The 23,517-nt window shown below is 28.6% G+C and overlaps 2 protein-coding genes and 2 non-coding genes across 4 annotated transcripts; all 4 read left to right on the top strand.

Moving 5' to 3' along the window:
• Window positions 1-4,224: 4,224 nt before the first annotated feature.
• Window positions 4,225-11,419, top strand: LOC111633701 (protein tilB homolog). Its single transcript, XM_023378315.1, has 14 exons — window positions 4,225-4,316; window positions 4,387-4,480; window positions 4,556-4,629; window positions 5,295-5,372; window positions 5,713-5,809; window positions 6,518-6,593; window positions 6,680-6,784; window positions 6,854-6,936; window positions 10,305-10,394; window positions 10,467-10,547; window positions 10,613-10,678; window positions 10,808-10,973; window positions 11,039-11,091; window positions 11,173-11,419. The coding sequence occupies exons 1-14, from the start codon at window positions 4,280-4,282 to the stop codon at window positions 11,306-11,308; spliced, it is 1,236 nt and encodes a 411-aa protein (XP_023234083.1). The 5' UTR covers window positions 4,225-4,279; the 3' UTR covers window positions 11,309-11,419.
• On the top strand, window positions 9,487-9,575 carry Trnay-gua. The gene is given in 2 exon segments: window positions 9,487-9,523; window positions 9,540-9,575. It is a non-coding gene; the product is annotated as a tRNA-Tyr (tRNA).
• Window positions 11,420-17,666: 6,247 nt separating the features above from the next.
• LOC111633702 (protein tilB homolog) lies at window positions 17,667-23,416 on the top strand. The gene is made up of 10 exons (XM_023378316.1): window positions 17,667-17,806; window positions 18,515-18,590; window positions 18,677-18,781; window positions 18,851-18,933; window positions 22,302-22,391; window positions 22,464-22,544; window positions 22,610-22,675; window positions 22,805-22,970; window positions 23,036-23,088; window positions 23,170-23,416. The coding sequence occupies exons 1-10, from the start codon at window positions 17,691-17,693 to the stop codon at window positions 23,303-23,305; spliced, it is 972 nt and encodes a 323-aa protein (XP_023234084.1). The 5' UTR covers window positions 17,667-17,690; the 3' UTR covers window positions 23,306-23,416.
• Trnay-gua lies at window positions 21,484-21,572 on the top strand. Its single transcript is given in 2 exon segments — window positions 21,484-21,520; window positions 21,537-21,572. It is a non-coding gene; the product is annotated as a tRNA-Tyr (tRNA).
• Window positions 23,417-23,517: the final 101 nt, after the last annotated feature.

Raw genomic sequence — 23,517 nt, 5'->3', positions numbered from 1 at the left:
CAAAAAGCTTTACAAGATGCCAATTCACAATGTAATTTGGGTTAAAGCAGTTAAATGTATTGGAATTTAATTAATTTATGTACTTAAATGACGATTAAGATAAATTAAGAAATTAACTAATGCAAATCTCGTACCTATCGTCGATATAAACGTTGTATTAAAAGCATCGTCCGAAAACCTGAATAATATACACGTTTTACCGACACCAGAATCGCCGATTAATAATAATTTAAAGAGCAAATCATAGGACTTTTTCGCCATCCCTTCTTCCCACTTGTTTCAATATGGACGTTGATTGAAGCGCCACACCTTAAAATATTAAATAATTCTTCTTCTTCTTTGATTAATGCGTATTTATATAATTCGTCTAAAAATTTAAATAATTTTAATTACGTTATTAATTCACATAAATCTAATATTAATAATTATCTTAATTATTAATTGTTTTATTAAAAAGTAAATTATTTTTTTCTATTTTCTTTTTAATTTATTATCATCGATATAATAATGCATTCTTAATTAACGAAATTAAATATTAATTTATCAACATTTTATCAACATGTGTATTTATTATTGTATTTTTTTTATCAATTTAATCACGATCTGAGCTATTTTATAAAAATTTTTATCAATTAATTTCATTAGTGAATAAATCTATATCGTGGCGAGATGAAAACGCGCCGAGCTTCCGTTACACGAAGTCTGGCAGTATTTAGATTTTTGGAGTCTTTTAAGGCGAATTTCGCTATTCTTTACGAGTTTCTTATCATTGTTTCCATAGACATGTTAATGTTAATGTAAAAAGTAATGGGGCAGCGGAGTGATGAAAATGACAATGTGAAATAGTCATACATACTGTACAACAGTCTCCGTGAAAAATTCCTGATGTTGCTGGCCCGGCGGAACTCGAATCCGATACGAGACTTACGCTCTGGGAAGTCTGGGTTAGGCAATAAGATTAGATGCAAATGAATTAATGCTCGAATAATCTTATTTTAGTTTCTATCATTATTGATAGAAGGAACATTCTGGTCCTTTTCATTCATACATTTTAAGCTTTGTTAAAAAATATTTAATAACTGTTTAGTTTTTTAGTGTACACGCTAAGGTGTTATATGTGATATTAATGTATTTAACCATACATGTGATATTTCACTGTAATAAAAATTTATACAAGATAATTACTTTAAACTGTTTTTAAAAGGGTCGGACAAAAACATTGAGAAGGCCGCATGCGGCCCGCGGGTTGGACATGTCAGATTTAAACAACGGATTTTTTAAAAATCTTTGTGAGTATATGCGAAATAAAGTGCGTCATCAGATTTACGGTTGTAATATGCCATTCATCGACGAAATTTTTAATGAATTTAATGAAAACAAATCGAAAACAAATTGTTTGAGCCGAGTGATAAAAAATCAAGTGACTTTTGCCTACCTTCACCTAAGTATCCTTATAGTAATCCTTTGCAGTAGCGTGCGGTGACATTTGATGATAGGGAAGTCGTGGCGGCCCTGGATACAATCATTGGAAGCGTTATACGATATTTTGGTATGTAGCATCCATCGGCTAAACAGCGAGGTTGGTGCTCTGTAAAGGGCATGCGCCAATGCGTATAATCTGGCTGCTTTACACCATTCGGATATTTTTGCCGTGGAAACTGTCCCGTGTTCGAAAACACGGCGCTTCCCAATCGGAATATGCGTATTCGAATTTATATTCGAATATACAATAGCCATCTTATCGTTTTTTCTCACACGTAGTATAGAAATTTTAATAAGATACATAATGTGGTTATAATAAAATATCAATTTGAATTAATTCAAAGTACTTTAAAATATAAAAATTATCGCGCGATATGTATTTATATTTTAGAAAATACAAGGGAAGCGACGCTTCCACAGCTTTTGTGGACGGCTCCTTAATAATTGTATCGTAATTCAGCTTATATGCTATATATGCTTCAATAGATAAAGCTGCGAAAGTTGAAAGTCTTTACTGACCCATTGTATTTCTTAAATAATCTTTTATTAGTTTTAATTTTGAAAAGCTCCTTTCAGCGTAAGCAGTACTTACCGATATTGTTAACAAAATTCGAACGGCAATGTAAATATTTGGGTAAATTTCTTTCAAGTTATTTTATGTTATGTATTGGAGCAGCTGTTTCACATCTTTAATGAAATTGGACAAATTTGGGATCATTGTTTTTAATTCTTCATATAATTCGTAAGGTTGGAAGTCACTGCTCTCACTCACTCGCAGGACTGAGTGTCAATCTTGGCAGTTTTTTAATATTTGCTCTTTTGGAATATTTTTTAACTCGCTTAGATCGTTGAGAAAACCAAAACTTTCAAAATGTTGATTTAAAGACATAAATCCCGAATCCATATTGCTTATTATAGAATCAATCGTGGTGTTAAAAAAATCTCTTTCATACCTGCTTTTGGGAGACTGTATAGATTGATCGCTGCCTTCATCATCGAACATCCTTTTCTTTTTGGCTATCCTTTTGTTTTTAAAGCCTTTCGGCAGTTCATAACTGCTATTCTCAATAAATTGACGAGCGTCAGACAAGCATTTTTCGAATCCAGTTTGTCGATATTCTTTGATCCAGTCACAAAATGTACATAAATGTTCAAGATCATTGCTTAAATGGACTTGTAAAGATTGCCATAATTTGCTTATGATATTAACACGCGATAATATCTCATATCACACATGTAATGATATGATAAATTCTAAACTGAGCATTTCGTTTAAAACCGAATCACAATCACCGAGTGTGTCTGATTGTTCCGTTTGATTTTTTAAGCTTTCGATGCTTAAAAAATCAACAACATCATCTAATTGCAATAATACGGCCTTCACTGCCTCGATTCTGCTTTCTCACCTTGTGTCTGATAAAGGCTTCAAAGTAAGCTTTAATTTGCCTTTGATTACTTTCCAGTGTTTGCTGGAACTTGAAAATAGCAAATAAATTTTCTGAATAAAACCAAAAAATGTTTTTGCTACCACAGAAGAATTAGCTGCGTCTACCGACAGCAGATTTCAGTTATGACAACCGCAAAGTGTAAAAAATGCCCTGGGATTAATATTTAATATTCGAGTTTTAACTCCACTGTTTACGGGATACTTTACTGCGATACTTTGATTGGCTTTCTAGCCGTTGAGAATAGTGAAAGTAACGTAAACAAACACAATGGGAAATCCCCAGCTTTGGCTGACAAGGATTCCCCGCGATAGCAACCCAACGCCAGCAAATGTTGCTAGACAAATAAAAACAAATTTGGTATGTCAATATATTTATCGTTTTATGACGTGTAAAATTTTTCCGTTGAGTTTACGGCTTTTACGTAATGCATAAACCTTCGAAGCGCGAGGCCGTAGGCGGTGGTCCACGTCGCCCACGCCTTACGCCGCCTCCGCTTTTTAAATTATTTGAATTAAAAATTTTTTGGCTTAAAATTATTTCCATATATCAAACTATATTGCCATATCAATCGCATTAAATTATTTAAACCGAATATCGAATTACGTATAGGCTACAAATTTAATTAATTAACTATGTAATTTGTCTGTATTTTTCTATGTATTGGCGGTTAGGCCACCGTCTCGTATCGATATTCATAATTAGAAATGCAATTTATAATCTAATTGAGTGTTTCTCATTACGGTCGGCAATTATGCGCGACACTTATTTATAATGCTTACGTAGAGTCACCGTACGTAACAAAGCGCAGATTACTATTTAAAGTCAACCGTAATCAACCGAACTAGCGTCGGTACGATCAAATATTTTTCTGCCCGCCGGCACCGGGTCTATGTACGTATTTATACATTTTTGAGAGATAAATGCTATTAATTAACTTCACTCGTAATGTTTTCAAATATTAATTAATTCCATTCAATTAAAAAAAATAGCATTAATAAAAAAGCCAAGGCGATTATATTTTTAAAAAAGTCACGTTTTATTCCCGAAGTGTGACATTTTCTGCTCTTCTTCCGTAATTTTAAAAAGTAGCTGTTTTAGTACAGCAGATAAAAATTAATTCCGCTTACGAATATGTAAAACATTTTACGCCATCTGCCGGAATATAATAAAAACAAACTTTTATAATTTTAAATTATTTTATACAACTCAATTTTAAATCAAAAATAAATTTATTTATACTTTTAATTAACTTTTACTAATTAATTATTTTCAAATTTTAGCATAAAAATTGGAGTAATAAACGAAAATATATTAAGTTGTTACCATGACAACGAACTTTGTTTATATTTATGTTTTCGCCGTTAACGGAACTAAATATGGTTCGGAGTAAGGAAATTTTACAAATTGAATTCTTTTCTAATCGTGGTTTGATGATTTTTTCCTACTTTTACTGCAGTTACCGAAGAAATGGTTCGTAAACGAGCCGAACATAACGAAGGAGAAATATTTAACTTGGAAGAAATATCGTTGCACCAAGAAAATATCGAAAGGTAAATGCAAATGTACATTAAAATAGATTTTTCAATTGATCCCATATTAATAATAATCTTTCTCCATTTTTTTAGGATTGAAAATCTAGACAAGTGGTGCAGAAAGTTAAAGATTTTATATTTACACAATAATATAATACCCAAAATAGGTAATATAAGTCTTATTGAAACACGTACTGTACCAAAACACACTACACGTAAAGCGTGACACTATCGTCTACTGTTCTATATATGAAATAACTGAGCAAATCGTATTAAGTCCGAATTATATAAGATATAGCCTGCTAAATTATATAAAATAATATAAGATATAGAAGAATTATATAATTAGGTGCACTAGCCTAGTGGTTTGCACCACTAGGCCTAATGTCTGTAAGATAAAGCCTCCCGTCAGGCACCTCCTTGGCAGAACGAGTGTTGCTTTGCCCTATCCATCGATATAGGACCTCGTATACTTTTCGTAATGGACTGGACGAAAAGTACACGAGAGCCTATAAATAGAAGTGTGAGATAAACTAAACTAACTTTTTTTTAGTGCTTGGATTCTTGAAAAATTTTTCTTTTTGTTAAATTTTAAGAACCTACAGACGAATTATCGTTATTTTTTATTGTTCCCCGTGACCGCTAAGAATGCTCTTTTAATCGTACCGATGATGAAGGGGATATTATTCGCTTTTACTGTGGTTTCATTGATTCAATTAGTTTTTAAGTAACACATTTTCACATATTAATTAAATTAAATACATTTTAAATACATTTTAATAAATTAACGAATAATATATTTTAAAACTAATTTAAATTCGTTTCCTAACAGAAAATGTGAATCGATTCAAGTGTCTTGAATATTTAAATCTCACACTTAATAATATTTTAAGAATTGAAAATCTTCGAGGTATTATTTAATTATTTTTATTATAGTTATATATGCAGTTTAAATTTAAAAATTTAAATATAATTAATATTAATTGCTTAGATTTAGTATATGTCTCTTCAATCCGAATGGTTAACAAACGGTAGACTTTCTTTCAGCTCTGAGGTTAAGTATTCCTTTATTGTAAATTACAAAGGAATACTTAACCTCAGAGCTGAAAGAAAGTCTACCGTTTGTTAACCATTCGGATTGAAGAGACATATACTAAATCTAAGTATTTATCAGCTATTATACCAGATTTTGTGAATATTAATTGCATTTTATTTTTATTTGAAATTTAAAATGATTCTTGATTTTACAGGATGTGAATCACTAGAAAAACTAGATTTAACTCTAAATTTCATAGCAGAGTTAACATCGATAGAAAATCTTAAAAATAATTATAATTTAAGGGAGTTGTAAGTAAATTTATTTCTGTAAATAATTAATATTAGCCTATATTTTGCGGAGTGATTATAATTCTTGTTGAATTGCCCAGCGTCCACTTTTCCGCCAACACGTCCTATATTTTAGCCTTACACCAATGCATTTGTTCTTTGTAAATTGTGTACCCATTTACGTCAACTTGACGTCATTTTACACTTCCTCATTACAATAAATCATAGGGATCAAACTGACGTAAAGTCTATTTGACGTCATCCCTGTAATTTAGTTCGTACCATTTGTGACAAAAAATTGCATTTGTTGTGTCGGTATTCGGGTCGAATTTTCAAATTATTATGAATACCTTACGTCTTATGAAGTTACCTTACTTTTTAATACCTTACATCTTATGAAAATACCTTATTTTTAAGTTTTTGGAGATGGACACGTAAATATCTAAATGCTTTGATTTATGGCAATTACACCAGTATTTGTTAACAACTTTATTTATTCCGAACAACACATTTACTCTTTATGTCCTACATTCTTTAGTGAAACGTCCTATTTTTCATTCACGGGCATCTGGTCAGCTAGTTTCTGTGCAACTTTAAGCATGAATAACAGCTCTATAATCCGTTTATAGTATACTATATCCAACGCTATTGGAGTTTAACGCTGCACATAGACTTTATAATCACTATACATAATAACATTTTGTTTGTACTTATTATTTTTTACTTTAGATACTTAACAGGTAATCCTTGTACTGATTATGAAGGATATAGGGAATATGTTGTTGCTACGTTATTGAAATTAGAGGTTAGCAATTATAGAAAGTTTTAGAAAATATCGTATTTTAAGCTAATTAATTATATATAATCTTAATATATTCATTTATTGTTTAGAACTTAGATGGAATGTCTATTTCTAAATCAGAAAGAATTCAAGCACTTCAGAATTATTCAAAAATCCGACAGAAAATCCTTCATCAGCAAGAACAATATATCCAAGTAAATTTTCATTTAAGAATCTTATAACTATCGCACAAAGATATATTTTTCTTATTTTTAATTTTTTAGAATAAAACTAAATCAACGACAACTACTAGTAGTGAAGAAAGCTCGGATGATGATGATAATGAGAACGAAGAAAAGAAATCGAGGTAAACCAGAAATGGTTACTATTTAGTAAATACTCTTTTTAATTATTCCTACTTTTTCTAATTATTCTAATCAAACCTCTAAAAACGGGATATGGAAGCATTAAATTGGTCGTTCTTTATTTTTGTTTAACAAACATTTTTAAACAGTGAGCATTTCTGAAGACATGGTCGCTGTTTAGAAATGGTCCTTCTTTGGAAATTCGACTGTATATCCAGTACTACAAACTGTATCAGAATACTACGGTACTATAAAATACAGAATCATCCTGATATTTCATTAATAAGACAACTTATATAAATTTATATAGTAGGCTATATAACTATCTCTAGTTGGGCTACAGTTTAAAAAAAACTGTAGACTTATAAATTTCCAATGTTTGTCTGTCCTTCCTTAATCTCGAGAACTGAGTTAGATAGATAAAAGTCGAGACCAGATATGGAAAGCATAGGGGCAGGAGGCCCTGATTAACTATATACAAATGTCCGGTGCAAACTGAAAGTCATGTTATTTCAATTGAAAACGTTTCCCTGAAAGCAGTTAATAGATGACCGACACGACTCCTTTCTAGCAGCAAAGTTTGATGTACAGGAGCAAGAAACTACAGTACTAATTTGAGGTGGAGAGCATATATGTTAAATTAAATAAATGAAAAATATGATTAAAAATTGCAGCCCGGCATTGCGACCACGTCACAATAAATAATTGCTCGTTTAGTGTTTCTTAATTCAAATTTCATTTCGGATCTGTACTATAAATATTAATGTTTTTCTAATCAATATTCAAAGTAGTTCAGGAAATATAGTAAACAATATATTTAGTTTATATTACATAGAAAAATAATTAGAAAAAGTACGAAACTACACAATGAGAAAGGGGATCGAGTTTTGTCTTTGAGGTATTTTAGTAGTAGCCTAATTGTATCGAGCCTACTTACTAGTCATGTGAATATATTAGAAAATATATGAACTTTTTAAGGTAATTTCTTTAATGCCGGGAGGATCCATGAATTGGTATACGCGTATTTAAAAGGGGAGTTTGCTAAAAATACATCGTTGTACATTGTAAGGCGGGAGAACATCAAATCATCATTTTTTATTCGCTGTTCAAATTTACTTATTAGCGGGCTTATGAGATGTTTCTTTCGAAAACACTCAAATATTTTATTACTCTGTCATTAAATAAGTAAAATATTGACTTCGTGTCTATTGAAGATTAAATCGTACTACCTATCTATTTAAATGGGAAAATGTTTTCATTAAAATTTTTCCATTTATTATAGGAAAATTATTAGCATCAACGTTACCTTAAATATTAATTTTATCCGTTGACTACTAATTATTATTAATAACATAAAAATAATATTAATTTATAGTGAAAATCATAATTAGAGTTTAAACTATTTTAAATGTAATTGTTTCATTTGATTCAAATTGTAAATACATTTTTTTCTTTGTAAATAATTTAATTAAAATTTGAATAGAAACAGTAAATGTTGAACATCCAAGTGATTGCTATCCTGGTAAACTTGAAAACGAGATATTTCCGCTGTAGTCTTTAATAAATTACCAAGTTTTCACTCATTCAACACGTTTCATGCTTTAGTGTACTGTTTTACCAGAGTCAATAGAAAAAAACTGTTGACTTTAGCAACAAGATTGTATTCAAGTCTTCCAACGTTGCTGAACCATATTGAAAATTTTGAATTACACCAATAAATTGTAAATTGAATAAAATACAGATAAATAGAAGTGATAATTTACTTAAATGTAATTTAGTAAATAATAGACATCAAATGTTACGTGCATGTAACATTTTATGCTTCAATCTTTCACAAGTTCCTGGTTGAAAAACAACACAACAAATAGTTCATTGAGGTGGAGTCCATACAAGACTACTGTATAAACTAGTTCGCGTTATCGTAGAAACTAGTGTGTTTAATTAGTGACCTAGTTTTTCACGATCTTCAAACTACATCATTATTCTAATTCGCTGTGAATAATTCCATTTAAAATTTTTGAAGGGCGTGATTCTTTTCAGGAATAAAATCTCTTTAAAAATTCACTAAAGACTTCTAAAATAGTTTTAAAATTAACTAAAAATTCAATAATAATTCAATTTGGAGAAATCAGAAGGGGTTCAGCTAATTATTTGCTTAAATTCATGTTTCTACAAAATGTTTAGCATTTTATTTATTTATTTATAGAACAAATGTTAATTTTCCCAGAAAATCGAACAAGAAGTGATTTTTCTCATTAGACAACATTTTTTCTAATAAATCACATTATTAATTCAATAATTATATTATAATTATCGTATTATCATATGAAATGATGATGTAGTTAGTTCATAATTTCAATTAATTAATTAAAAATAATTTATTATAGATTACTATAAATGTGTTAATGACAATCATATTTTATTATTTATTTCGTTAACATTTAATTATGTTAATTATGTACTGATGTTATTAAGTACAAATAATGAGAAATTTTTACTCACATTTACAAAGTTAAAATAAAAGGGTAAAAAATAGGAACCTTTTCCAAGTTCCGTCGATAGCTCAGCTGGTAGAGCGGTGGACTGTAGGTGTTGATATTCAGTTATCCATAGGTCGGTGGTTCAAATCCGCCTCGACGGACGACTTTTTTTTTTTAAATTTAATTTTATTAAATTTTAAACATTTTTTACTTAATTATTATTATTAAATATTTAATTATTATTATTATTTTTAAAATGTCTTAAAACTGAAAATTAAACTCGGTATTGCACACTTTTACTCACTTATTCAGCATTAAAATATGCGAGTTCCTTGAAAAACTTACAATAATGCATTTAAAAAAATTCTTCGAAATGTATGTTTAGTTTGATATTAATAACTGTTATAAATATAAAATTAAAAATTTTAAATTTATTGTTTTTCTCTGTGATAAATAGAACAAATGCAGCTGTTTTAAATAAATCTTTGTTATTTTTAATATAAGACCTAGTTGGCTTCTTCAGAATTGTTATTTAAACGCTAATATATGTCACCGAGGTTTAATTTAAGTTTGGATTTCTATAAAATTAATTTTAAGTAATCAAAAAATTATGCGATTTTATCCAACAGATGGCGATAGATGTTTAAAATTTGTGAAAATCTTAATTACATTTATCATTTTTCTCTTATTATTTCTAATGATCATCGAGGTCATGGATATTGAAATGCCAGATATTTTCATGTCCTCTTTTCTATTTAAAACTTCTTTTTTTCTAATTTTACTGTTCATTTTGGCATCGTATCCCATTATATTATAGGCCATTTTTTTATGCGAAGGCAATGGCATTGATGATGATCCATGACAAAAATCCTGAAGTAAATATTTTTCAGGTTTTGGAATCAGAGTACGGAATTTACACCAGAATCCCGATTAAAAATTCATAAACACATTGAAAAAGAAAAGAGAAGAAGCGTGAAAATGTATAAATTCGCTTTATTTATCAATAACATTTGAATTTATTTCATTTTAATTTTGTTGTTTTAAACCGCCAGAGAAGAAAATAAAAATATAAAAAACTGTCCTCCTATTTTGTTCAATAAGAGTGGAAGACCTTTAAATATTAATCAAGCTAAGTAAGTATCTATATACGTAATTACTTGTATTTAATTAGATAGACACGACATCGTTCCACTCTCAGATTGGATTTTGTATTAACAGATGACGAAGAAAATAACCAATTTCTCTTAGATCTGGCTGTTTATAAGTAAGACAATATCTTCTTTATTTTTAATCATACAAACTTGAAAATGTATCTTGTATAACTAAACAATACGTTTATTATAAATAAAAAGAAATTTTGTATGATTTTTAATTGTAATTTTTTTATTTCCAGGTTTCTGGATACATCACTGTTAGATGTTGATGTGCAACCTTTTCATGTGAGAGTTTATGTCAAGCAAAAAGTCTTTCAGCTTTGTCTTCCTGAAGAGGTTTTTACTAGCCGTTCTAAAGTTCAAAGGTCCCAAACTACAGGACACCTTCTTATAACTATGCCAAAGGTATCATTAAAAAATTATCATTAATTTTCAAAGTTATAATTTTTTAAAATGGTTTTTCTACTTAGACTAAAGAATTATTGAAGAAGGAAAAGAAAGCTTGGAATAATGAAAAGAAAAAGTGAGTTTTACTTGGAATTTAAGATAAGTCATGTTAAAAGAATTGTAAACAAATTTTAATTTTTAAAAATATATATTTCAGAGAGAAATATTTAGAAGTTACTGGGAGAATTATTGATGATATTGATAAAATTGCATCGAACCATTCAAAATTTTCCTCAAAGAAGATTTTATGTGATGATTTTATAGATGATCCTGATGTACCACCTTTGATTTAAATGCCTCTTCTTGAAACTGTCTTTGGATTTTCATCTTTGTTCCACTCTTAATATAAAATTTTATATTTATAAAGAGTATTTGTATAATATAATTCAAATAAAACACGAATTCTTTAGACAGATATAATAAAATATTATCTATATTTTATTTTTTAAAAATGCTTAAAATTTTTCAAAGTTAGATAAAGCATTTTATTAAAAGAAATTTTTATGTAAATTGAATTGCTAAAGTGTAATTTATTTTAAATCATATAATATAATACATAAAATGCAAAAATATATGCAATAAACTTTAATAATTAAAATCAAAGTTTTTTTTTAATTTTATAAAGCAGATTATCGAAATTAATTTATTTTTTAAATCATAAAAAAGTCTTCATAATTTCTGTCTGTCCGTAACGCAATATTGCTACTTATCTAAATGCTTTATATTTTGATCACGAACCTTTTATCATTTAGTTATATTTTAAACCTTATATTGGAAATTGCGATCTACCAGTCGAGATATTGGCATCATTCATCCTTCTATTCGATATAAAGGTTGCATTACCAGAGATTACAATATTTTTGGATTAATTAAAATAAGATTAGTTTTCGGAGATAATTTTAATATTATATAGAATTGAATTTCATAAAATTCCGCTAGGGGCTAAAATTTTTACATTGGTAAAATTCCGATAGGGGGCTACGAGCAAACGATAGAGTGAGTAAGTCGTTTGGCAGGAAACAAAAAGTCGATCATGGCGGACGAAGCTAAGGCGGTCGTCGACCAGGCTCTGAATGAAACTGCCCAAAATGCCACTTCTACTCCTAAAGCAACTGCAGAAGGGATGTTAACAGCGTACATTAGTTTAACGGTTATGGCGTTGTTACCGATATTCATAGGAGCTTTCCGTTCTGTCAAACATCATCGCGAGCAGAAGGTAAGACTGACGTGGCCATTTCATCTCGACCATCTTGTACCTTTTAAATCTCTACCATTCATTTAATTTCACTTATTACTCTATTATCTCATCCACATCTAAAGTATTATTATTAATTCTAATCAAAAAACAAAAGTTTTAGTAAATTAAATTTATTTATTTAACTCTTTAACTATATACAATAATTATTCCGATTAAAAATGATAAATATTTTTATCATTTTGATTATTTAAACAGTTCAAAACACTAAACATCAATCTAGTTAGTGATATATACACATACACACACACACATACATAGAAGTGCATGTTAATTTGATGTAAATGTAGCTCTTCATCTGTTCAGATACAAAATTCTCACCAAGAAAGTTAACAAATGTGATTTTAAATTTAAAAATTATGTGACAAGTTCTTATTGACTCGTTCGAACAATGCATGATGTAATTGCTAACATATTGATGGTGATTTGCTTTGTTTCGAAGCCTTATAAATAACTAAAGAATAAGGAAAGGAGTTGCCGGAGGTGTTTAAAATGAGTTTATCGAAATTTTTATAAATAAAAATGTTTTTAACGTACTCTCGAGATAACTCTAGTGGTGTTTGTTTTGTCGGTTTGACGTCGTCTCTTTGGTTTACCGTGACAGAGTTTAAAAATGAAAAATGTCGTCGGATCGACGCGAGCGTTTGATTTCTCGACCGAACGAGCCCGTGTATGTCGGGGTGGCCGGACTTTGTCGCGGTACGGGCCGCGTGGTGTCGTTGGATGTGCACGATGGCCGTATTCTCTGTTTGAATGGTATTTTGTTTCATATATAGTTAAAATACTGTTATATATAAATGTCACTGTTACTTTCTGGTACTTTACAACTGTTTTGACTATGAACGTAGCCTTAGCCTTCAGTTTCCTGTTTGAGGTTAAGTTGCACTTATAATCCATGTGTATATCACTCTTTGTAAAAGCCAGAAAACTTACAAAAATATTACATATGTGTAAGTAATGAGTATCGAGTTTATAAAAAGAAATTATATAAGTATACAGGATCATTGTCTTGAAGAGCTTCAGTTTGGCCATTGTGAATATATATCATTTATATTTTAATAACAATATGGATTTCCAAGTTATTAAATTTCTATCATTTTATATTGTTTTTTTATAGACAAATGTTAAGTTTTGCAACTCTAATTATGAATGATTCATGATTTTATGTACAATGTTAAATATGTTTGCAACTGAAAAAAGAAATCATGCTACAATTCTGAAGTGTTGATTACAAAAATTTATAAACCATAAATATTTATTAAATTTTTACAAAAAGCATTTAATAAAACAAAATGAAAGATTTTATATTTACATACAAACTAATCAAATAAGTCTTGAAATATAGTTACATATTTTTACACTTAATTACATTGTGATCTGTTGTTAATTTAGTTCACAATTTTGTGTTAATATGCAATTTAGCTTTGTTTTGATATATTGTCAGCAATCTATATATTGCTTTAAGTTATTTTGCATTGTTTCATAAACTACTACTTAGATTTTAGATATCAGCAGTGCAAATCAAGGTAAAAAAGGATAAGTTTACATTGATGTACACGTGATTCAAAATATATTAAGATTAATTTTACAATATAAGATAACAATAACATTATTATTTAAATTAGTGCAAAATAAGAACAGTTATATGTTATGAAGACAGTTATGAAGACAAGTGAATCAAATATTTTTCCTTTATATTGTAAAAAAATCAATTTAATATAATATTTTAATAAATTGTAAATTTCATAGTAATTTATGGAGAAGATTATTGGATAAGTATAGCTCATGTTGAACATGACAAAATAAAAATTTAATATAGTGGAATTGTATTATCAGGACTACAATGCCTTGTATAGACTATTAAGCTGAATATTGGTACACCTGAACATAACAGAATCTACCTGTGCTTGGTTTGGAGACCACTTCCAAAAGTAGTCTTACTTCAAAACACAAAAGAAGTGTATAGCTTGGGGCTGCCAATGTTAAAGGTACCAATTGTAATGACATTTTGAGTGATGGCATCAACATTTTCTCCTCTTTCCACTTCAACGTCTGGCTTGTCTGTTTTGTTACAGAAAGTTTTTACTCATCTCAAAACTCATTTGAGGCAGAAAAACTGGGCCCTAACCAGAGTACTGAACCAAGCAATGGTCCTCTCAAAGTGCTGTTACATTATGAAAAAAACACTAGTGTTATTTTTTTAAGTCTATTTATTGTCTATTTTACTGATTTTTAAATTTTGTAAAATTTAAAAATCAGTAAAATAGACAATACCTAAGTGTCTTGTTACATTGTCCCTTTGTATGCACATGAGGGAAATTAACAGTTCCACAGTGGGGTCAACCTTTCATTTGAGGCTATTCATCTGCCTCAATATGTAAAATGTTAAAAATATCCCTCTCGACATGACAATTAAAAAATAAATTTGTGCGTGCAAAGGGACAACGTAAGAAGACACTTATGTATTGTATACTTTACTGAATTTTTTAATTTTTGTAAATTTTAAAAATTTGTCCTGGCAATTTTTATCAAACTATTTAATGTGTAGATGGCTTAAAGATCATCCCACAAATATAAAGCTATATAAAAAAAACTTAAAATTACACTGAACTTCTTTTGTAGTGTTTAAGATATTACAGAAACAAAATTTTAATATAAACATAAATATATCATCACTCTAAAAAAATGTAATTGCTTCTGAATAAAAAACAGTGAAGTGAAGGAATTCATTTAATTGTAATTATTTGCATTATTTTTACTGAGTTAAAATGATATCAGATTGTTATATAAATATATTGGTTTTTTTAGAAAAACTTGCTTTTAGCTTTTGAAAACAGATCAAATAATAGATAAAATGTCAAGAATAAATCCTTTGATTAGAGAGAAAGGAAAAATATTTGGTTTTCTTACTAATAGTTCAATATTTAAGAAGAAATTATATTTTAAAAAAATGAAAGCAAATACTATAAAATACAAAAAGAAATCTATAGTTATTAGAGGTATGGAGAAAAGAAAATTTCATACATTTGGAAAATTAAGTCAAACAATTTGTTTCAAAATTAATGTAATCAGTTTTTTTTACTATTCTAGATAAATTTGTGTATATATGTATAGGAAACATGGCAAAGTTGTCGGCGCTAATATTTTCAAAATAACAGGATTGTGGATTGTAGATGGGGCTAGTAAATCTGTTTCACATTTCAAAAGCATTAAAACACTTGCTTTGGTCTGTATGTATTTTCAATCTTCTTGAAAGTAAATTGGTCTTCTCTCTTTTTTTCCCCCTTTTTTTGTTATAATGAAAATGTACTTAAGAGTGCTGAGTGTTTCTTAAAGTTACAAAAGATATGAGCATGTGTTAAATTAACAATGTGGTGAGACAATCACTAGTCTGTTACTAATGCTACAACGCATTTCATAAAATGTGAGCTGGGCAGGATTGGCAGGCACTGCTGAACTTTCTCTGTTGTTCAATAATCATACTAGTATATGAATGTGTAAGAGTGATAAATTTTGCAAAGGCAATCACAGAACAGACAAAACAATAAAATATTAAGAGAAAAAATCTTTTGAATGAATTAAATAATTAATACCATTGCCAGCACCATTTGAAGCAATGTTTCCAAATTGCAACAGAATAATAAGGTACTTCTAATCTGAAGTATTATTGTGTTACATATAAAAGATGTCAAAAAAAGACTACAGATGAATTCATATATTTAATTTTAAATTTTTATATACTACACATTTAAATGTAGATGAAATATGTTTTATAAGCTCTTCATACTTAAATAAAATTTTTATTGAAGCTAATAGAAAATAAATAAACAAACAAAATTTTGGTTTTCATTAGTATAGGTTCGGATTAGCAAGTGTGTATCATAAATTAATCATTGTTATGGAGAAGCTTTTATAACTGTTAGTATGAATGCATTAGGTTAATTTCATATTTTATCAAAATAAGTCATTGCCTTTTTTTCCTTGTTCTAATGTGCAACATTTTATGCATTATTCATGATATGGTTTAGTTGATTCAAAGAAGTCGAGTCAATTGAAAATGGTCCATAAAGTGGTCATCTGAAGACATTGATTATGGACAATAACATTGAAAAAGTGTATCAGATATTGGGTTGGGTAAGGATCTGAATGTAACCTGTAGAATTTTGAAAGTTGGGAGTGTCCAAGGACTCCATCCACATGATTTTGTGTGATAATTTGAACAAATGTCTCTTCTCACTTTGTTTTGCACTCTTTCATTCACTGAGGAACAAGAACAGGTGTGCATTCATCATGCTCCGTACGTAAACACAAATTTTCTCAAAAACATTGTCACGAATGATGAGATGTGGTGCTACCAGTATGATCCATTGACAAAACATCAAAGTATCGTGGAAATCATCAGACACATCTACACTGAAAAAACTTTGCTTTCAAAAATTGTGAGTCAAGACCATGCTTGTCTGTTTTTATGACTCCAGGGGTGTCGTACACAATAATTTGTTCCAAATGACCAGATTGTCACTGAGGAATATTAATTTTGTAATGCCTTTGGAACTGAAGGTTATACAACAGCTGGAGTATTGTGCTCAAGGAAGCTGGATACTGCTGCACGACAATGAACTCTTGCACAAGACCATCTCTATTCATCAATTTTTGGCTTGAAAACATATATTTGACCACCTACTCTATTCTCCAGTCTTGTTCCTGTGACTATTTTCTGTTCCCAAAACTTAAATTCCAATGAAAGAGAGATTCTCAAGATTGAGGCTGTGATAATCTCAATGCTGAACCAGACACCAAATCAGGAGTTGAAAGTGTCTTGAAATTCTTACTACTCATTTTGAACATTGTATTGCTGCATAGGGAGTTTATTTTGAATGAATAAACATATTTATAAAAATATTTTTTTGTTTTCCAGTGCAAAAGTTTGGTTTCTTTTTAGACATTCTATGTATTTATGTAAAAATATGTATATGTATTTACAAAGAAAAATTTGTAACAGGAACAAGGAAAAATCTATTTGAATACTTTTTAAAACTGTTTTGGAAAAATTTTGTAATAATTTTCAATACACTTCAGCCGTGTTGTTTGCAAACTACATTTAAGACATATAACTCTTTCTGCCCTGTGGACACTTTTTTATTAGAAACCAGTTTGTTATTTTTATCCTAATTTTTAAGGTTAAATTTTATAANCTTCAATCCGAATGGTTAACAAACGGTAGACTTTCTTTCAGCTCTGAGGTTAAGTATTCCTTTATTGTAAATTACAAAGGAATACTTAACCTCAGAGCTGAAAGAAAGTCTACCGTTTGTTAACTATTCGGATTGAAGAGACATATACTAAATCTAAGTATTTATCAGCTATTATACCAGATTTTGTGAATATTAATTGCATTTTATTTTTATTTGAAATTTAAAATGATTCTTGATTTTACAGGATGTGAATCACTAGAAAAACTAGATTTAACTCTAAATTTCATAGCAGAGTTAACATCGATAGAAAATCTTAAAAATAATTATAATTTAAGGGAGTTGTAAGTAAATTTATTTCTGTAAATAATTAATATTAGCCTATATTTTGCGGAGTGATTATAATTCTTGTTGAATTGCCCAGCGTCCACTTTTCCGCCAACACGTCCTATATTTTAGCCTTACACCAATGCATTTGTTCTTTGTAAATTGTGTACCCATTTACGTCAACTTGACGTCATTTTACACTTCCTCATTACAATAAATCATAGGGATCAAACTGACGTAAAGTCTATTTGACGTCATCCCTGTAATTTAGTTCGTACCATTTGTGACAAAAAATTGCATTTGTTGTGTCGGTATTCGGGTCGAATTTTCAAATTATTATGAATACCTTACGTCTTATGAAGTTACCTTACTTTTTAATACCTTACATCTTATGAAAATACCTTATTTTTAAGTTTTTGGAGATGGACACGTAAATATCTAAATGCTTTGATTTATGGCAATTACACCAGTATTTGTTAACAACTTTATTTATTCCGAACAACACATTTACTCTTTATGTCCTACATTCTTTAGTGAAACGTCCTATTTTTCATTCACGGGCATCTGGTCAGCTAGTTTCTGTGCAACTTTAAGCATGAATAACAGCTCTATAATCCGTTTATAGTATACTATATCCAACGCTATTGGAGTTTAACGCTGCACATAGACTTTATAATCACTATACATAATAACATTTTGTTTGTACTTATTATTTTTTACTTTAGATACTTAACAGGTAATCCTTGTACTGATTATGAAGGATATAGGGAATATGTTGTTGCTACGTTATTGAAATTAGAGGTTAGCAATTATAGAAAGTTTTAGAAAATATCGTATTTTAAGCTAATTAATTATATATAATCTTAATATATTCATTTATTGTTTAGAACTTAGATGGAATGTCTATTTCTAAATCAGAAAGAATTCAAGCACTTCAGAATTATTCAAAAATCCGACAGAAAATCCTTCATCAGCAAGAACAATATATCCAAGTAAATTTTCATTTAAGAATCTTATAACTATCGCACAAAGATATATTTTTCTTATTTTTAATTTTTTAGAATAAAACTAAATCAACGACAACTACTAGTAGTGAAGAAAGCTCGGATGATGATGATAATGAGAACGAAGAAAAGAAATCGAGGTAAACCAGAAATGGTTACTATTTAGTAAATACTCTTTTTAATTATTCCTACTTTTTCTAATTATTCTAATCAAACCTCTAAAAACGGGATATGGAAGCATTAAATTGGTCGTTCTTTATTTTTGTTTAACAAACATTTTTAAACAGTGAGCATTTCTGAAGACATGGTCGCTGTTTAGAAATGGTCCTTCTTTGGAAATTCGACTGTATATCCAGTACTACAAACTGTATCAGAATACTACGGTACTATAAAATACAGAATCATCCTGATATTTCATTAATAAGACAACTTATATAAATTTATATAGTAGGCTATATAACTATCTCTAGTTGGGCTACAGTTTAAAAAAAACTGTAGACTTATAAATTTCCAATGTTTGTCTGTCCTTCCTTAATCTCGAGAACTGAGTTAGATAGATAAAAGTCGAGACCAGATATGGAAAGCATAGGGGCAGGAGGCCCTGATTAACTATATACAAATGTCCGGTGCAAACTGAAAGTCATGTTATTTCAATTGAAAACGTTTCCCTGAAAGCAGTTAATAGATGACCGACACGACTCCTTTCTAGCAGCAAAGTTTGATGTACAGGAGCAAGAAACTACAGTACTAATTTGAGGTGGAGAGCATATATGTTAAATTAAATAAATGAAAAATATGATTAAAAATTGCAGCCCGGCATTGCGACCACGTCACAATAAATAATTGCTCGTTTAGTGTTTCTTAATTCAAATTTCATTTCGGATCTGTACTATAAATATTAATGTTTTTCTAATCAATATTCAAAGTAGTTCAGGAAATATAGTAAACAATATATTTAGTTTATATTACATAGAAAAATAATTAGAAAAAGTACGAAACTACACAATGAGAAAGGGGATCGAGTTTTGTCTTTGAGGTATTTTAGTAGTAGCCTAATTGTATCGAGCCTACTTACTAGTCATGTGAATATATTAGAAAATATATGAACTTTTTAAGGTAATTTCTTTAATGCCGGGAGGATCCATGAATTGGTATACGCGTATTTAAAAGGGGAGTTTGCTAAAAATACATCGTTGTACATTGTAAGGCGGGAGAACATCAAATCATCATTTTTTATTCGCTGTTCAAATTTACTTATTAGCGGGCTTATGAGATGTTTCTTTCGAAAACACTCAAATATTTTATTACTCTGTCATTAAATAAGTAAAATATTGACTTCGTGTCTATTGAAGATTAAATCGTACTACCTATCTATTTAAATGGGAAAATGTTTTCATTAAAATTTTTCCATTTATTATAGGAAAATTATTAGCATCAACGTTACCTTAAATATTAATTTTATCCGTTGACTACTAATTATTATTAATAACATAAAAATAATATTAATTTATAGTGAAAATCATAATTAGAGTTTAAACTATTTTAAATGTAATTGTTTCATTTGATTCAAATTGTAAATACATTTTTTTCTTTGTAAATAATTTAATTAAAATTTGAATAGAAACAGTAAATGTTGAACATCCAAGTGATTGCTATCCTGGTAAACTTGAAAACGAGATATTTCCGCTGTAGTCTTTAATAAATTACCAAGTTTTCACTCATTCAACACGTTTCATGCTTTAGTGTACTGTTTTACCAGAGTCAATAGAAAAAAACTGTTGACTTTAGCAACAAGATTGTATTCAAGTCTTCCAACGTTGCTGAACCATATTGAAAATTTTGAATTACACCAATAAATTGTAAATTGAATAAAATACAGATAAATAGAAGTGATAATTTACTTAAATGTAATTTAGTAAATAATAGACATCAAATGTTACGTGCATGTAACATTTTATGCTTCAATCTTTCACAAGTTCCTGGTTGAAAAACAACACAACAAATAGTTCATTGAGGTGGAGTCCATACAAGACTACTGTATAAACTAGTTCGCGTTATCGTAGAAACTAGTGTGTTTAATTAGTGACCTAGTTTTTCACGATCTTCAAACTACATCATTATTCTAATTCGCTGTGAATAATTCCATTTAAAATTTTTGAAGGGCGTGATTCTTTTCAGGAATAAAATCTCTTTAAAAATTCACTAAAGACTTCTAAAATAGTTTTAAAATTAACTAAAAATTCAATAATAATTCAATTTGGAGAAATCAGAAGGGGTTCAGCTAATTATTTGCTTAAATTCATGTTTCTACAAAATGTTTAGCATTTTATTTATTTATTTATAGAACAAATGTTAATTTTCCCAGAAAATCGAACAAGAAGTGATTTTTCTCATTAGACAACATTTTTTCTAATAAATCACATTATTAATTCAATAATTATATTATAATTATCGTATTATCATATGAAATGATGATGTAGTTAGTTCATAATTTCAATTAATTAATTAAAAATAATTTATTATAGATTACTATAAATGTGTTAATGACAATCATATTTTATTATTTATTTCGTTAACATTTAATTATGTTAATTATGTACTGATGTTATTAAGTACAAATAATGAGAAATTTTTACTCACATTTACAAAGTTAAAATAAAAGGGTAAAAAATAGGAACCTTTTCCAAGTTCCGTCGATAGCTCAGCTGGTAGAGCGGTGGACTGTAGGTGTTGATATTCAGTTATCCATAGGTCGGTGGTTCAAATCCGCCTCGACGGACGACTTTTTTTTTTTAAATTTAATTTTATTAAATTTTAAACATTTTTTACTTAATTATTATTATTAAATATTTAATTATTATTATTATTTTTAAAATGTCTTAAAACTGAAAATTAAACTCGGTATTGCACACTTTTACTCACTTATTCAGCATTAAAATATGCGAGTTCCTTGAAAAACTTACAATAATGCATTTAAAAAAATTCTTCGAAATGTATGTTTAGTTTGATATTAATAACTGTTATAAATATAAAATTAAAAATTTTAAATTTATTGTTTTTCTCTGTGATAAATAGAACAAATGCAGCTGTTTTAAATAAATCTTTGTTATTTTTAATATAAGACCTAGTTGGCTTCTTCAGAATTGTTATTTAAACGCTAATATATGTCACCGAGGTTTAATTTAAGTTTGGATTTCTATAAAATTAATTTTAAGTAATCAAAAAATTATGCGATTTTATCCAACAGATGGCGATAGATGTTTAAAATTTGTGAAAATCTTAATTACATTTATCATTTTTCTCTTATTATTTCTAATGATCATCGAGGTCATGGATATTGAAATGCCAGATATTTTCATGTCCTCTTTTCTATTTAAAACTTCTTTTTTTCTAATTTTACTGTTCATTTTGGCATCGTATCCCATTATATTATAGGCCATTTTTTTATGCGAAGGCAATGGCATTGATGATGATCCATGACAAAAATCCTGAAGTAAATATTTTTCAGGTTTTGGAATCAGAGTACGGAATTTACACCAGAATCCCGATTAAAAATTCATAAACACATTGAAAAAGAAAAGAGAAGAAGCGTGAAAATGTATAAATTCGCTTTATTTATCAATAACATTTGAATTTATTTCATTTTAATTTTGTTGTTTTAAACCGCCAGAGAAGAAAATAAAAATATAAAAAACTGTCCTCCTATTTTGTTCAATAAGAGTGGAAGACCTTTAAATATTAATCAAGCTAAGTAAGTATCTATATACGTAATTACTTGTATTTAATTAGATAGACACGACATCGTTCCACTCTCAGATTGGATTTTGTATTAACAGATGACGAAGAAAATAACCAATTTCTCTTAGATCTGGCTGTTTATAAGTAAGACAATATCTTCTTTATTTTTAATCATACAAACTTGAAAATGTATCTTGTATAACTAAACAATACGTTTATTATAAATAAAAAGAAATTTTGTATGATTTTTAATTGTAATTTTTTTATTTCCAGGTTTCTGGATACATCACTGTTAGATGTTGATGTGCAACCTTTTCATGTGAGAGTTTATGTCAAGCAAAAAGTCTTTCAGCTTTGTCTTCCTGAAGAGGTTTTTACTAGCCGTTCTAAAGTTCAAAGGTCCCAAACTACAGGACACCTTCTTATAACTATGCCAAAGGTATCATTAAAAAATTATCATTAATTTTCAAAGTTATAATTTTTTAAAATGGTTTTTCTACTTAGACTAAAGAATTATTGAAGAAGGAAAAGAAAGCTTGGAATAATGAAAAGAAAAAGTGAGTTTTACTTGGAATTTAAGATAAGTCATGTTAAAAGAATTGTAAACAAATTTTAATTTTTAAAAATATATATTTCAGAGAGAAATATTTAGAAGTTACTGGGAGAATTATTGATGATATTGATAAAATTGCATCGAACCATTCAAAATTTTCCTCAAAGAAGATTTTATGTGATGATTTTATAGATGATCCTGATGTACCACCTTTGATTTAAATGCCTCTTCTTGAAACTGTCTTTGGATTTTCATCTTTGTTCCACTCTTAATATAAAATTTTATATTTATAAAGAGTATTTGTATAATATAATTCAAATAAAACACGAATTCTTTAGACAGATATAATAAAATATTATCTATATTTTATTTTTTAAAAATGCTTAAAATTTTTCAAAGTTAGATAAAGCATTTTATTAAAAGAAATTTTTAT

The sequence above is a fragment of the Centruroides sculpturatus genome, unplaced genomic scaffold (assembly GCF_000671375.1).
Source record: "Centruroides sculpturatus isolate CEXI.00-Female unplaced genomic scaffold, Cexi_2.0 scaffold647, whole genome shotgun sequence".
NCBI lineage: Eukaryota > Metazoa > Arthropoda > Arachnida > Scorpiones > Buthidae > Centruroides > Centruroides sculpturatus.
Note: the sequence above shows the minus strand (reverse complement) of the source record. Positions and strands in the feature narration are given on the sequence as shown.